Source organism: Etheostoma spectabile, chromosome 7, assembly GCF_008692095.1.
Source record: "Etheostoma spectabile isolate EspeVRDwgs_2016 chromosome 7, UIUC_Espe_1.0, whole genome shotgun sequence".
Classification (NCBI taxonomy): Eukaryota; Metazoa; Chordata; class Actinopteri; order Perciformes; family Percidae; genus Etheostoma; species Etheostoma spectabile.
The window spans coordinates 17,599,411-17,614,683 of record NC_045739.1 but is presented as its reverse complement, the minus strand read 5'-3'; the positions used below and the strand labels follow the sequence as shown (position 1 = coordinate 17,614,683).

General features: G+C 40.2%; 1 protein-coding gene across 6 annotated transcripts in view; it reads right to left on the bottom strand.

Moving 5' to 3' along the window:
• cfap74 (cilia and flagella associated protein 74) overlaps positions 1 to 15,273 on the bottom strand; it is a 60,843-nt gene that overhangs the window by 15,714 nt on the left and 29,856 nt on the right. For all 6 annotated transcript variants that reach the window (XR_004332789.1, XM_032521342.1, XM_032521345.1 and 3 more), the window contains exons 22-23: positions 7,637 to 7,765; positions 1,809 to 1,896 (exon numbers count right to left, since the gene is read on the bottom strand). Coding sequence is in view for 5 of the 6 variants with exons in the window: in XM_032521342.1 (XP_032377233.1) it covers positions 1,809 to 1,896; positions 7,637 to 7,765 (217 nt within the window). In the remaining variant the exon portion in view is untranslated. The remainder of the gene's footprint in view (positions 1 to 1,808; positions 1,897 to 7,636; positions 7,766 to 15,273) is intronic.

Here is a 15,273-nt window from a genome sequence, read left to right as displayed (position 1 = left end):
TGTGTGTGTGTGTGTGTATGGTTCAATGCCAGGAGCTCAGGGCCTGGGGCTGGGGGAAACAGCTTTGGTGCTCCACAGGAGCATCCTGGCCCAGTATCCTTGTCCTGGTAGAGACAGGGAATAGGGGCTGGATAGGGAGGGAGTGGAAGGTGACGATATGGCAAGAAGACAAACCAGATTTAGATTTACTGAGAAAGAGGACTGGCATAAATGCAACACAAATGTCTATGCAGCTGCTCTGTGTTTTTTAATAAAAAAAAAAAAACGTCTTCAGTTTCTGTGAGCAATTTGTTTTACACTTCAAGAGGTCCTTGACTGTTTTCATACTTGCATGTTGGACCTTGTGAAGAGGATATTAGCCGCTTTCCAACCGGAGGAATTTTTGCAGTTCCTAGAACATTACATTCTAAGAACCTTTTTTCTTATGTTCCGACTGGACCAATTTGGGGATTTTTAAATTCCTCTGACCGCTGTTCCTGTAACCCTTTCAGCTCCTACTACAGGGCAGGGGCTTTTCACTGAAAAAAGGAACCTAGGTCAACGAGAATCGTGTTTCCGGAACAGACAGACCAACATCTTATTCATCACTAAATTCACTTCTGGGAACGTTTTAGGCAACATATGAACTGTTTAGATTTCTAATATAGGCAGTATTGCAAAAATCATTGCCGAATTGACAAGTTGTTGAGAAGCTCCGTAAAGTAATGAGACAGCCAGCTAGCGCCTGCGGGGGCCGCTAGCTCTTCACTTGGCCAGTCGTGCTCGGAGACCGGTCTCGTAAATAAGAGGCTTTGATTTCGCCGTTGACGGATTGTTTGGTTAAATATGACAACATATGTCCATCATAAGATCACACACACGGCCATAGCGCCACAGGCAGAAGCGGAGGAGAGAGAAACGCCCGATTCTCTTCAGGAGACTTGTTTAAATTATATATACAGTCTGGCCACTACTTAATGGCATTTCTTTAAACCAAATACAATCGTCATGGGCGGGGCTAAAGTCCGCACAGAGCCGCTGCGAAATAGTTGTGTGAGAGAAAACAGATTGGACAGATAGTCTAGCTATCTTAACCATAGTCCTCATAAATCCAATTTAACATTCCACCACAAAGAAAGCAGAAGGAAACAGACATCCATGCATCGAGCAGTATTTCCTGCTGCACCGGAGCAAACCCAGAAGAACGTCAATGATATAGACTATTCTAAGTATAACCCTAATGTTGGAAAGTGTGACATTTAATAAAAATATTTACACCAATAAATAAACACATGATTAAAATGTATGTTTGCACATTCTATTGAAGGCTTTATACACAAAAACACATACAAGCCATTCTTAAAATGAATAAACACCAGTTTGATCTGAGTTCACAAAAAAACCCATGATTTATGAAAATAAAAAAAGAGAGCGATATCTTTTCAAGACAACACCAGCTTGCTTTATATTCCTTGACTTGCACAATTAAGATACATAAAACAGAGATATCTGTTTTTGCAAATGAACCCTTCAATGTCCTCCGTGGAATAAGAAGAGAACACATTGCTTTCCCTTTTTGAGCATCTGGAGACATTTTCAGTGAAACAATATGGGATAACCTTTATGCTTGGCTTATTAGTGCCCATGAAGGAACTGGGCCTTGGGGGCGCGAGATAATTTTAGCTTGCTACCAGCAAAATAGGTTAAAAACCTTCAGTGGCGCTGCTTCTGTTAGGGACAAAGTAGGACACACGAGCCTTGTATTGCACGATAAGAACACAGGGAGGTTTACTGGGGAAAGGACTACAGGGTATAATTGTAATACAAACCTGGCCTGCTACTTGCACCGTCAATGGAACCTCCAGGACTCCTGTATCTTGGTCAAAAAGATTCTTGGTATCTTTGGATAAGGAGCTTCTACAACAGAGTAAAAAGGCAGGTACACTGTGAGAACACACTATTTTGCAAAGTAATGTTTTACATTTGTAATAATAAAATGTAAAAAAAATGCACATCAAGTTAATGAACAGAGAGGAGCAAGCAATTAGGTAAGGAACACATAACTGCAACAGTTATTTTAAAGGACCTTCATTTTATTTGAGTGCATCAATCAAAAGCCACAAGCCACTGTCAAGCTTTTCAAAGAAAGATAAAGAGTCAGACCCTGAAAACTGAATACTTTACTTTAACCCACGACTGTAATATCGGCTCGCCAGGGATGGAAGGAGAGAGATGTAGAGCGCGCCTCCACACTACTGTAGGTTGTAGTCATGGTGATGGGAGACGTAAGTATGATTCAAAAGTGGCCCAGTAGTCATGCACAGGCTTATGTAAAACTCTAGTGCTGCAATAGAACATATATCATGTATACACTGTATATGCATAGTTAATAATCATGTAAATAGTGGTCAAATGCAGTGTGTGGCTCAGATCCACCCCCGCATCGTTTCTCTCCTTCTCCCAACACCCTTGTCTCTTTTTTTCCTGCTATTCCTTCCTGTGTTTCCACTGTCTTCTCTCTCTTTCCCTCTTTATGCTCTTAATGCCGTTTGAAGGTTTGAGAGCTAATGCTGTAAATGTCAGTGGTTTTAAGGCTCTCCAGATGTCAGTGTGTTTTTTTCAAAGCACTACAACCAAGCCTAGCCTTCAACAAATCTGTCAGCTTCAGGTTTAAGGACGGGCTTGTGTTTAATATTTCCCCTGTCTCATTGCAGCTCACAGCTGCTGTAAACATGCCGTTCTACTAGAACACACTCTTCATGACTCAAAGCTAAGAAGGTCGCTTCCTCTCACGTCAACATTTACAAAGGGGACTAATGAAGGAAAAGTAGTTTTTTCCCCCTCCATAGCTTGACCAATGAGCCCAGAGAGTATATTTAAGGAAGCACTCTTGTTCGGCCTGCAAATAGAATCACTGCTGGAGAGCCACTCTTGAATAAGCTTGGCAGGGCAGAGTGGAAAAGCGCGGTGGGACGTCGCCAGGCCCATATGCTCAGGAGAATTTTGTAGATTGATGGGGTTTCAGATTTGTGAGTGTCCTGCACAGATTTACTTGGGTGCTTTTCTTCTCTGTAGGCATCATATGCTACAGCCTCGCCCAAAAAGTAATTCTCCTCCACTCTTTAATGATACTTCTGTAGATTCTCCAAAGGATTTTTCCTAGAACTATGGAGACAACTGGACAAAACTTCATCTACTTTATCATGAGTCTATTCCTACAATAAATACATAAGGAAAGTCAAAGAGAAGATTCACTTATGATCCATGACAGCAAGGCAGAAAAAAACTTTGAAATTCTTATCCTGTTGCTGCTATATATGCTGATTTTCAGGTTCATACTTTTTGTGTGTTCCTACTAGAACATGTTTACATGCCTTAACGTTCAAGAACACAATCTTTTTCTCATGCTGTCCATCTGACTGTACCTGTATTCACCCTCTGTGTGAAACACTCCGTTTTAGCGCCTGTCTCTTTAAGCACCCATCCTGAAAAGACACAGTCTGCTCTGATTGGTCAGCATTTTAGGGTGTTCTGCATCAGCGATCTCAGTGTCTTTGCTGCCAGGGAATGACCGTAACGGCACTGTAGCAGAACTTTCTACCTATGTATAGTAAAGTTGCCACATCACAACCGTACAGAAGTCCTGATGGCTTGTTTTAAGGCACAGTGTATAAACACTGGCTGTGTCCATTTCTCCGTGGATTGAGCGTTTTAATACTTTCACAGTATTTATATAGGACCTTCAACCTCCTTTATGATAAAAGACATGGAAAAATCAATTTTTTTATTATACGGGACCTAAGAGTGTTTGATGTTAGGAAAATGACAGCTTTAGTTTAGATAGCTTCATTTTACCTAATGGGAGCAAAATACAATATATTTAAAATAAATATATTCCTCTTCAATATGGACTAAAGCTTGGATTTCATTTCACCATTAAAAAAAATTATGATGAAAAGGATTACATATTAAGAGGTTTAGAGATTTGTTTACTACGGTAAAATGGATGGGCAAAAATACAGTAGGACTATATGTAAAGAAATATAAAAAAACAGGTAATTTGAAAGCATATTTTTAGTTTTCTCACAACTCATTGCATCATTAAAGTTTCTGTTACTGGTGTGGGCGGTGAACTATCAGTGAAAGTACTGGTTGAGCTGTTTGGTGTAATCTGTAGCAAGTTGTAATCTCCCTTTTATCAGCCGGAACTGCCGGGGTGAGACACATTGCCTTCCTCTTCAGGGATTAGACCTAAAACCGTTCATTCAAGCCATCCTATTGTAATGATCTTTTTTGTTTATATTCAGAAAACATAGCATTCACGAACAGTTACAAACAACAATCTTGTCATCAGGTTTACATTTTCTCCTGGTCTTGTCTTTTAGATTGAAATTCTCTGCATTCCGACTGTTTCACTTAACCCCGACGCTGCATTAATACATCTGTTTAATGGCTGTTCCTCCCCGGTTGGAGAAACAATTGACCAATCAAAGCTTTGTTAGTAGGATTAAGAATGGGAGCAGCACCTTTCTACACAGATAGCTACCTAGCTAAAGGCATGAAAAAAACAAAACAGAAATGATAACTCTTAAATCGCCATATTTCGTCAATTATTGTGAAAAACATAAAGCATCACAAGTAAGCGCCACCGCAGCTTTTGAGTCGACTGAGAATGAAAAAATAAGAAAATAATTCCCTCTCCCAAACAAAAATTGGCTGAAATAAACATGATGTCAGGCTAAATAAATCCAATGGCAATTCCCTTTGATTATTAGGCTGTTGGGTTAGTGTCCATCTAAATGCAAATAAGTCCTCTTAGCTGAACAGGATCACAAACGTGAACCATTGGCCTTAATGTTGTAGAGAGGGGATTATGTCGTGTATGCAACATTGCTCTGGATATGTGAGAGAAACATGTGGGTTGCATGGTGACAAATAAAAGTGGAGGAAGACAGGCAGAGAGGGATGAAGCAAAGGAAAGACAGTGAAAGACGTGGGCAGTTTGAGCACAATCCCTCAGAGCAGGAAGCAAGAATGTGTTCACCCTCTCCCAAAAGCCTGAGGAGGGAAGGCAAGAGGCAAACACCTGTGTAAAGCATGAAAGCTATGAGTCATTTCAGAATCCAAATTTAACAGTATATGAGTGTGTATGTGTGTGAGTGGATGAGACAGTGAGTGAAGGCAATGCTGCTAATTAGGAGTTGGAAATCCAATCACAGGATCTGGCGAGGAAGACTTGTCAGTGCCATTTTAAATGACACACTGCCACTGCACAAAACAAAAGCAAAGCCTACCAAAAGTCGGACAGATTAGAGGGTGAATTCCAACCATGACAGAGATGAGACATGCAGGAACACAGCTTGCTGACAGGCTGGAAACATTTTTCCTTCCCAGATTTGATTTGATGATTTGTGTGTGATCTGTGTTTTTTGGATAATTACAGTCTTATTTTTGTAGCTTTGGCCACGATTTGGATTGGTTATGTTAGCACTGTACTTACCTCCCCAACATGTGCCTCTCAGTATTATTATTACATTTGAGCAACCGAGCAAAGCATTTTTTTTTAAAGATACATTTTGACCATCCAACCATCTGGATTAGAGCTAACAGACTGTCCGGGAGCTGACTCCCTAACGAAGGCTTGTGTGCCGAAACGCGTTGGAGTTGTCTTGTCGGAGGTTTAATATGACTAAGCCATAACAATGAAGGCTTTTGATTTTTCCAGTGAGACTGCTTTGGATTTTTCCTGAGTTTTGTAAGATTAGACCTATTATCGAGCTCCAAAAATCAGGCCCGACCCTACAAGAACCTGCATTGTTTCTGTCCAATCCTTACCACAACCCAAACCACGGCAGCAGTATTGGTCCCAAGCTCAAATTAAAACAAAGATTTTGCCTGCACATACCAAGTTTGGTTGCTATAGAACGTACCCAACGCTAGCCTACACTGGCTGCTAGCATATGCTATTTCTTTTGCTTAATGCTAAATAGTTAGTTCAGAACCACCAAAGTCACACAATTACACAAACAAACTAATCGACTAAGGCAAAATTTGCCCTAACGAAATTGTTGTTAGAGCAAAATAGCAACCCCTCCCAAACAAAAATCCGCTATTACGAATACAAAGGTCAGACTAAATAAGTGAAATGGATTCAATTCAGTTCAGCAGGCTACTGTCTAACCTATGTTTTTTTAGCAATGTCAATCTGTTCCCAGATCCCAGCAATAAACTTGGTAAGTTCAACGTTATCATACTTGATAGGACTAATCTACAAAATAGGATTCACGTTGTAATAAACTGGAATTATCCTTTGAAAACAATGAGCGCACAGGGAGCTGGGTCTGGTGTCTCAGGTTATGTAAGCACAATCAGGGCCAGCATATAAGCAGTGGTGGATGGTGGATGCATAGAAAGATGAGAGGAGTAAGAGAGTAACAGAAGTGTAGAATAGATTAGAGTTGGAGGGGGAGTGAAGGAGCACAGAGATTGGTTACAGAGGACTGTAGAGATTGGGAAAAGGAAAAACAGAAAAGTATAGTTAAGCACAAAGGTGAGAGGCCAAGAAACAGAGAAGTATGTGTGATAGAGTGGGAGAAGACAGCACAGGAGCGAAGGAGAGAGACACAAGTGTGATACAGAGAGAGTAGGGAGGGGGTGTTAGCTGTAGCTGCGTTAGTGCTTGTGAATGCTGCACCATCACAGCAGCAGAGCCAGTAATGCTGTAATCTAATGCCCGCATTAAAACCTCTGCTGATTCACTAAGACAGATTACTGACATTTCCCCACTTTCCCTTCCAGTCCCCCTGGTGAATGACCACTGCATGCCTTCGACTTGTGTCATGTGTGAAGAAAATGTCCTCCTGTTATCATCATTTTCCCATCAATATCCTCTCAGCTACCAATACACAAAGCGGCAGAACTGTGAAGGGAAGAAACGAGGGTGGGCAGAAGAATACTAACGCCCACTTTTGAGTTTTTACATTCTGCACGCCTCTCATATCTGCCCTGGGGGTCCCCTGTCCACTCTCCTGGCATTCAAACCGCAGTTCAACTCCTGCCTCTCCATCTAAATATAGAGCCTGTAGGCCTATTATTGTAGAAAGAATTACCACGTCCTTCAAAGTCATCGGAAAACCATTACTGCGCTCAGAGTGCAGGTATGTGGAAGCAACTCTTTTACACCCCCTGGCTGTTGACTGTCTATAGATTGTTGCCATTTGTACCTCTGTAAGACTCCACAGCTTTCATATAAGCGTACTAGGAACAGATATATCCAGCTGATACTGGAGTTTTATCAAAAAATGGATGGTTAGTTGAAGTCAAATTCTCCTATAAAGATGATTCTGGTGTAATGGTGTGTTGTGTATTTCTAAGACATATTATCTATCTCCAAGAGCACTGAAACCAGACGTCTCTCTGTCCAGTGTATACAATAGCAGTTTTTGTTCAAGGTTTCTCCTCTGCTAAAGAAGCAGCGACTGGGAAGTCACAAAACAGCTAGCCCGGCTCAATATAAATGACAAGTCCCCTTTGGAGTGAAACAGTTTGCACTTTCATAAAAGGTTGATAGAATCTTAACAAGCTTACAGTCTAAAATAAGATTATGGATGCTCCAGTGATTCCATTATCATTGCATCCTCTGTGTGTCCTTCCTTACCTCGGCAGGAACTTGAGTTGGGCATTAAAGCCTGATTGAGCCTGGATGAAGCCTGTCTTTGGAAGGATCTCCATGTGCTTCCTCATTTCCGGGCACACCTCAAAGGTCAGCTTCAAGGCTGTGCTGGCTCTGTCATGCACAAGATAAGATAGTGTAAGAAGGAGAGGTACCGCAGGTCCTTCATCCCGGCCGCTGTCAGACTCTACAACACCTGCTCTACCTGATAGTGTTGTAGTTTCTGTTCCTGTTTTTCTCCCATCTACATCACACACTTTCTTTTATCTTTAATATTGGTATTTATATTATTTTATTACAAGTACTTACTTTTCAATATTTATGGTCTCAGGTTAATATAATTTAAATTATGCTACCGACTCTTGCTTCTTTTGCTCTAATTACACTTCAACTTAACTTAATTTTTAACGTCACTTACACCGCAATATTGTTTCTCTATCATGGCAACCGCACTTTAAAATTCCTTTTGTTTGACGGCATTTTACTTCTCAGTCTACCATATTTTCATTGTCTATCTTGCCTGTATTTCTTGCCTTGTATTTCTTGCCTTGTATTTCTTTCGTGCTTACTTGTTTTGTGGTTATTGTTTTGTTTTTCTGTTTTTTGCTGTTGCTGCTATGCTGCTACTTGTAACCGACAGAATTTCCCCGTCGTGGGATAAATAAAGTATAATCTAATCTAATCTAATCTAATCTAATATAGTTTATTAGCTTAAAGCTAACACACCAAGTGATATTCTGTACTGTTGTCACAAATAATGCACAGGCAGTAATGCTCAGGCAATAATGCATAGAAATTATGTTGACAATAGTAGTTTATCAGGTGGCGGCTAACAGCTTTCATTTTATATGACAGGCAGCAACAACAAAAAATGTATACATTCCGGGTGTGATGCCCTGTGGACTTCACAGGGCAAACCTCATACCCTCGGGGACTCAGCAAGGACAGAGATAAGACTTTTGTTTGAGTGACACAGAAATTGTATGGAGTAATGTACCCCAAGTCCAAATCATTTAGGTGACCTAATTTCCAGGAGCTCCAACAGATGGTTGCGCCTGCGGCTACAAGCCTCAGTTATTGCTGAAGCTCGGGATATAAATGGCTCCTCAACTTGGGAATTCACCAACACATTCAACCACAGCCCACACTCACACACCTTCAGGAAACAATGACAGTACAAACACACTGACAAAACTCCCTGTTTGTTGGGGGTGATATGCTTATACACAGTTCTAACATTTTGTAATGTCTGCTCTCATCCTCAAAGATACAAAGGTGAGCGAGGAGCAAGCTGCAGCCAAATTGACTGAGGGACCCCTCATTTTTCGATTCCCCTCTCAAATTAAATGACCCATTTTGAACAGCGAGGTCAACCAGATGGTTGTTTCCCTGAGGCAAGGACTCTCAGGGACACTAGGGGGATATTAAGTCGCTATCTTTATTCCGGCACAATGATAACCTTCAAATCACTCTCGGAGGAGTATTAATAAGTACATAATCATTTTGGAACAATTAGGCATTTTAATTAACAGGGGCGTTCAGCTGATCATGTATTTTCTACCGGCTGCCTGTGACCAGTTGTTTACTTAAGCAATGTTTAATGATGTAAAGGTCAGTTTGCATCAATTAACATTTTCTTGCTTGGGGTAAAAAAACACTGTGAAAATGATGATTGTGTAACTATCACACTACACTAACATTGTTTCATTTGATTGTAGATGTACAAGTTAAAGCATGGATCGCTACAAGGATTTCCTTTGAGTTAGTATGTTGTTCTTCTAAGCTTGCATTATTGGCATGTAATGATACACTATAGGCCATAAGTACTATATAATAAGGGGCACACTCTGGACTTGATTGTCTCCAAAGGTCTGAACATTTCCAAGGTTGTGGTGACTGACGTTGCTCTCTCAGATCATTCCTGTGTTTTCTTTAACGGCACTATCTCTGTGCCCAAAAGTGTCCAAACAAAGATAATCAGAAAACGGTATATCACTGAAACACCAGTGACACATTTATACAGCTTTTCTCCTCCCACACCAGCCCTCTCGGGCTCTCAGTCACTGAGCTTGTAGATAATTTCAACTGTAAAATTACAAATGTTATTGATGCCATTGCTCCCACTAAGGTCAAGTTGTCTCTGGTAAGAAAAGTCTCCATGGAGAAATGTCCTACTGGTGAAACAGAAAAAGAGAGTGTAGGAAAGCTGAACGAAGGTGGCGAAAAACAAATCTCCTGGTCCATTATAACTCCTATAAAAGAGACTTCGCATTTTAATTTGGAACTGAGGAATGCAAGAAGGTCCTTTTCTCTGATATTATCTCTAGAAACAATAATAATTCACGTGCTTTGTTTGCTACTGTTGATAGGTTAACAACCCCTCCAGTCCCAGTAGCCTCGAACTTTTATCTACCAAGGCCGCATGACTTTGCCTCCTTCTTCAAAGACAAATTCAAAAGTAGACAAACAGTCAGTGCCTCCATATCAAGTTCAGGATATGTGTTGTCACAGTGTTTCAAGCAAAAATAGTTCCAATATGACAGAATTTCACACGATCAACCATACAAACCTGGAGGACATTATTCAACATCTGAAAACCTCGACCTGTTGCCTTGATGTTCTACCAACGGGACTTTTCAAAAATGTTTCCAATTGTTTGACTTCGTATCTCTACAGATTGTGAACACTCTCTTCTTCAGAATCTTTCCACGGCCCTGAAAACTGCAGTAATCAGCCACTCTTAAAAAAGAACAACCTAGACAAGTCACTAATGAGCAACTATAGGCCAATATCAAACCTTCCGTTTTTAAGTAAAATCATTGAAAAGTAGTCTTTCAACAACTCAACCATTTCTTGTCACTAAGCAACAGTTTGATACCTTTCAGTCGGGTTTCCGACCACACCACAGCACTGAAACGGCTTCTGTCAAAGTCTTTAATGACATCCACCTTAACACAGATATGGCAAAATTCAATCTTAGTATACTTGATCTCAGTGTGCATTTGACACGGTCGACCACGACATACTACTAGACCGATTGGAAAACTGCTTGGCCTTTCTGGCTTAGTACTAACTGGTTTGAATCCTACCTAAAGAATAGGGATTACTTTGTGTCTATAGGTAATTATGCATCTGAGCGTACAAATATGACGTGCGAGTTCCGCAAGCTCCATTCTGGGGCCTCTTCTGTTTAACTACATGCTTCCACTGGCCAATTATGGAGAAAACAAAATAAGTTACCATAGTTATGCGGACGACACACAAATTTACATAACCTTATCGCCAGGGACTATAGTCCATACAAAACTACTAAGTGCATCGAACAAATTAACGGCTGGATGTGCCAGAACTTTCTGAAATTAAATGAAGGAACTGAGGTGGTTGTTTTTGGAGCAGAGAGGACGATTAAAGTCTGCGCTCAGCTTCAAACACAATGTTAAAACAACAGACAAAGCCAGAAATCTTGGTGTAGTCATGGACTCAGACCTGAACTTTAACAGCCACTTAAGACATTACAAAGTCAGCCTACTATCACCTTAAGAATATTCAAGGTTAAAGGACTTATGTGTCAACAGGATTTGGAAACTTGTCCATGCCTTATCTTCAGTAGACTTGACTACTGTAACGGGGTCTTTACAGGTCTCCCTAAAAAATCAATCAGACAGCTGCAGCTGATTCAAACGCTGCTGCTCGAGTCCTACTAAGACCAAGACTGGATCACATCACTCCAGTTCTGAGTCTTTACACTGGCTTCCTGTGTCTCAAAGAATTGATTTCAAAGTACTCTTGCTAGTTTATAAATCACTTAACGGTTTAGTGTCCAAAATATATTGCTGATCTGCTACTACACTATGAACCACCCAGACCTCTCAGGTCATCTGGACAGGTCTGCTTTCTGTCCCCAGAGTCAGAACTAACAGGGTGAAGCAGCTTTCAGTTCTATGCTCCTCATATCTGGAATAAACTCCCAGAAACCGTGAGATCCCTGCTACTCTCAGTTCTTTTAAATCAAGGCTGAAGACCTTTCTATTTGATGCTGCCTTTCTTTAAATGACTAATCATTTCTTTAAATTTCTATGCTGCACTGTAAATTTTATTCTGTGTTTTTATGTTTCTCTTGTTTTAACTGTCTATTCATGTGTTTACCGTTTTTTAATGCTGTGATTTTTAACTGTTTTTACTTGTGTTTTATCTGTTTAACTGATTTTGTGTAAAGCACTTTGAATTGCCTTGTTGCTGAAATGTGCTATACAAATAAAGCTGCCTTGCCTTGCCTTGCCTATATATGGATACCCTTTTGTTTACCTTTGGTCCTGGGTTGTTTTATATCGTATGGGTTAGGACAAATTTTATTTCCCAGCATACAATAATAGTTTAGATAAAAGCATGCTTCCAAAATTGTGGCAATGGTGTGGGGAACGCCCTTTTCTGTTTCCACATAAAAACGGTCCCATGCGCAAAGCCAGGTCGCTGAAGACATGTTTTTTCTTCCAGTTTGTTTTGTGGAGACACTGTTGCCCCAACAAGAACAACAGCATCAGTCATTTCAGCAAGTGTTCCATGACGACATGTGTTTACTTTCAGGTGACGAAGCCAATGGCTGTATTAACTGTGATGGAAGAAAAATCACAGATAGATGGGTCCTCCTATAACTAACCCCACCATGATTACACGCCCAATATGTTTTAGTCCTTTATTTCAAATAAAGTGACTATCAATGAAACTTTAGCTTGACTCGATTCCCTTCCTGGGCTAGTTTGAGATAGTTTACTGTGACAAAGATTGGAACGTTTGCTGCATGCCATACACCTTTCTCTGTATTTTACTGCCTATTTAATATTCCTAAAAAGCTTTTGTCAGAGCAATACTCATAATGACATTCATAATAATCACTGAGGTTTAGTAGTAATTTGGTCAGGTCCTTTAGCAGAGAGATTGCTTATGTCCACATGCGGAGCTGAATCACTGAGGGCCCGTGGCTACAGCAGTGCTTCTACTCTTTCTTGAAAGAGCCAGGTGACCGTGCTTGCTTGCTCCACATGTACTCCAAAGCCTTATGGGATACCAAGACTTCAAAGCAAGGCTTCTAGGCAACCCTCCCCATAATTTAGCACTGTCTGCTTTATACCATATAATATATTCAAAATAACTAGCTGGATAACAATATTTTTTATCAGCAACAATGGTTCCCCCCCCATAAAAAAAGAAAAAGAAACAACTAACATCAACAACACACTAACATTCCTCTTGCCAAACAACACAGGACATTGGTCGAAGGCACAGTAGGCATATTGGAATTACGGTAAACAGAGATAGATCGAAGACAGAAGGCTTTGTGAAGGGAGAAAAACAGGTTGGCTTGTTATTTGTGGCCTGAGTTTGGGCAGGAATGCTCAACTCCCCAGCAGGTGCCAGTGGAGGAGGGTTTAAAAGTCCAGGCTGAGTGAAAAAAATAAAAACACGCTGTTCCCAAAAAGAAAAATTCTGCCAACTGTGCAGAATATTCTAATTATTGGCTCAAAGACAAAAGTCAAACACTGCCCATTTTAAAGTCTCTTAAAAATCTTTCAATTAGAGGGAGTAATATACAAATCACTGGCACACATACAAGAGAGACGTATTTAATTATGCTTTGTGCTGCTTCTCTTAAAAAAAACTGTCAAAAAACTAAGGAGGATTGTGGGATATCTACTCATCTACTTAAAGGAAATTTCACCACAAATTGTGTGATGAAAGCTGCAGCTCTCTTATTGTTCCCCCCCAAATGCCTGCCAAGCTATTTGTGTTCAAATTACTGTCTTGGAGGCAGAGTGACATATTGCATGGTTTGCTGGTGCAAGCATCAACATTTCTTTTTTTTTCTTCTTAAAAAGCTGCTGCTGTCATCATCATCTTGTCACATGTGCTGGTGTGCCAGCGCACCAGATGGCAGTTGTCACAAATCCCCCACCCACACACATGCCCATTCCTCCCCCACATAATGTGACACAATGACTGACTGGGTGGTGGACCACACTCCTGTAAAGGTTATTGTCCCTGGTGAATTCTTAACCTTTTGTGTGAATCATAGTGTATCGCACATACTTAATCATGAAGGATTAATTCTAGTCCTGTGCTATTGTATGGAGCAAAGAGGACTGTGGCGTACGTGAGCTTACTGTTAGGTCCCATGCATCCTCCTTTGATTAGAAACATTTAACAACTAATACATCTCTATGTTATTATGTCTGAACATTTGATGAATATCTTAATACTTGGCTCTGAGTATAGTTAGGAGAGTTTTATGTTCGGCCAGCTTAAAAAGCAAGCTGGTACTGTCATTTTTTAGGGATTTCCATGAGCCGGTTTTCTGTGAAAATGTCTGTTTTGGCAGAGATCAGGTATGTGAGGGAGTTTTAGTGTTCTGTTCAGCAGATAAGCTAGCATGCTACATCAGCAGTTAATGCCACTTTCAAACTCTATTCCAAGGATGTTTTGGAGCATTACAACAAATAAAATGGAAAAATGACATGCACCACTCACTTCTGCAGTCATCTGATTGGGCTGAAGGGTTTTATGCAGCCTCTAAATATTTAAATCTTAATATGAAGTTCATTATAATAATCTCATCAATGCATTTTGATTGGTTGTTACAGGTTGTGGCTTGAGTACAAAGATGGTGTTTCCCGTAGTGAGTTGAATGCCTGATAGTCTGTGACAGCCTATTTTTAGTAAACTTTTGAAAAGTGCTGACAGTGTGTGGGCGTTCACTATCCTTTTTTGCATGACTCTCCTACGTACCTTTCAACTAGGTATGCTTTAGACAATATTAACAATGATTTTACAATAAGCTGTTTAATATGCACTCTTTTGTATTAACATACTGACTTGGCCTATTCAGACATGCTTTTAGTTTGCCCACAAGTTGTTGATTTCTTGGTCTGTAAAATTGGGCTGTAGTTTTTTCAACATTCCATGACTTAGTGTTAAAGCATTTGCCTATAACAGTATTTAAAAAAATACTTTAGGGAGGAAAGGATTCTCCTTTTCTATCCATTAACTGCCAGCATGATGTCAGAGAGGTCCTAACAGGTACTCTGACATCACAAATCGGGGTGGAGTCTGTCCCAAGGGACAAAATAACAGTCATGTGCAACAATATGTAATTATAAAGTACTGAATAAAGACTATCCTTTGACTTTGAAAATTCTCAGTATTCTTTCTGACATATCCATAACTATGTGTAATAATATTATTATTAAAATATTATCTAATACACTAAATACATCTTGCACAGTTCACCATCTTGTAGTTTTTGACTTTTCCCATGAGATGTGTTGGTTCAAGACTTGTTAGCAGAAACAAGTACGCAGTTATTTCTATCCCTTCTAATGAGTTTGGATTCGTGACCGCTGTTCCCCTTTGCCAATACCATCAGTTTGTTTGGCATGTGCAGTCACACATTACAAAATGTTTTTTTGCCACAAGATGCATCCACAATTAGAAAAAGATGCTTCCACAAAAACAGCAGCTATTTTGTTCTTTAAAAGGACATCATTTTCCTAATTTCCCCCAACTGCCTGTATACACAGACTGAATTTTACATGGGGACTGACTACTATAGACTGGTCTAAATCTGTGAT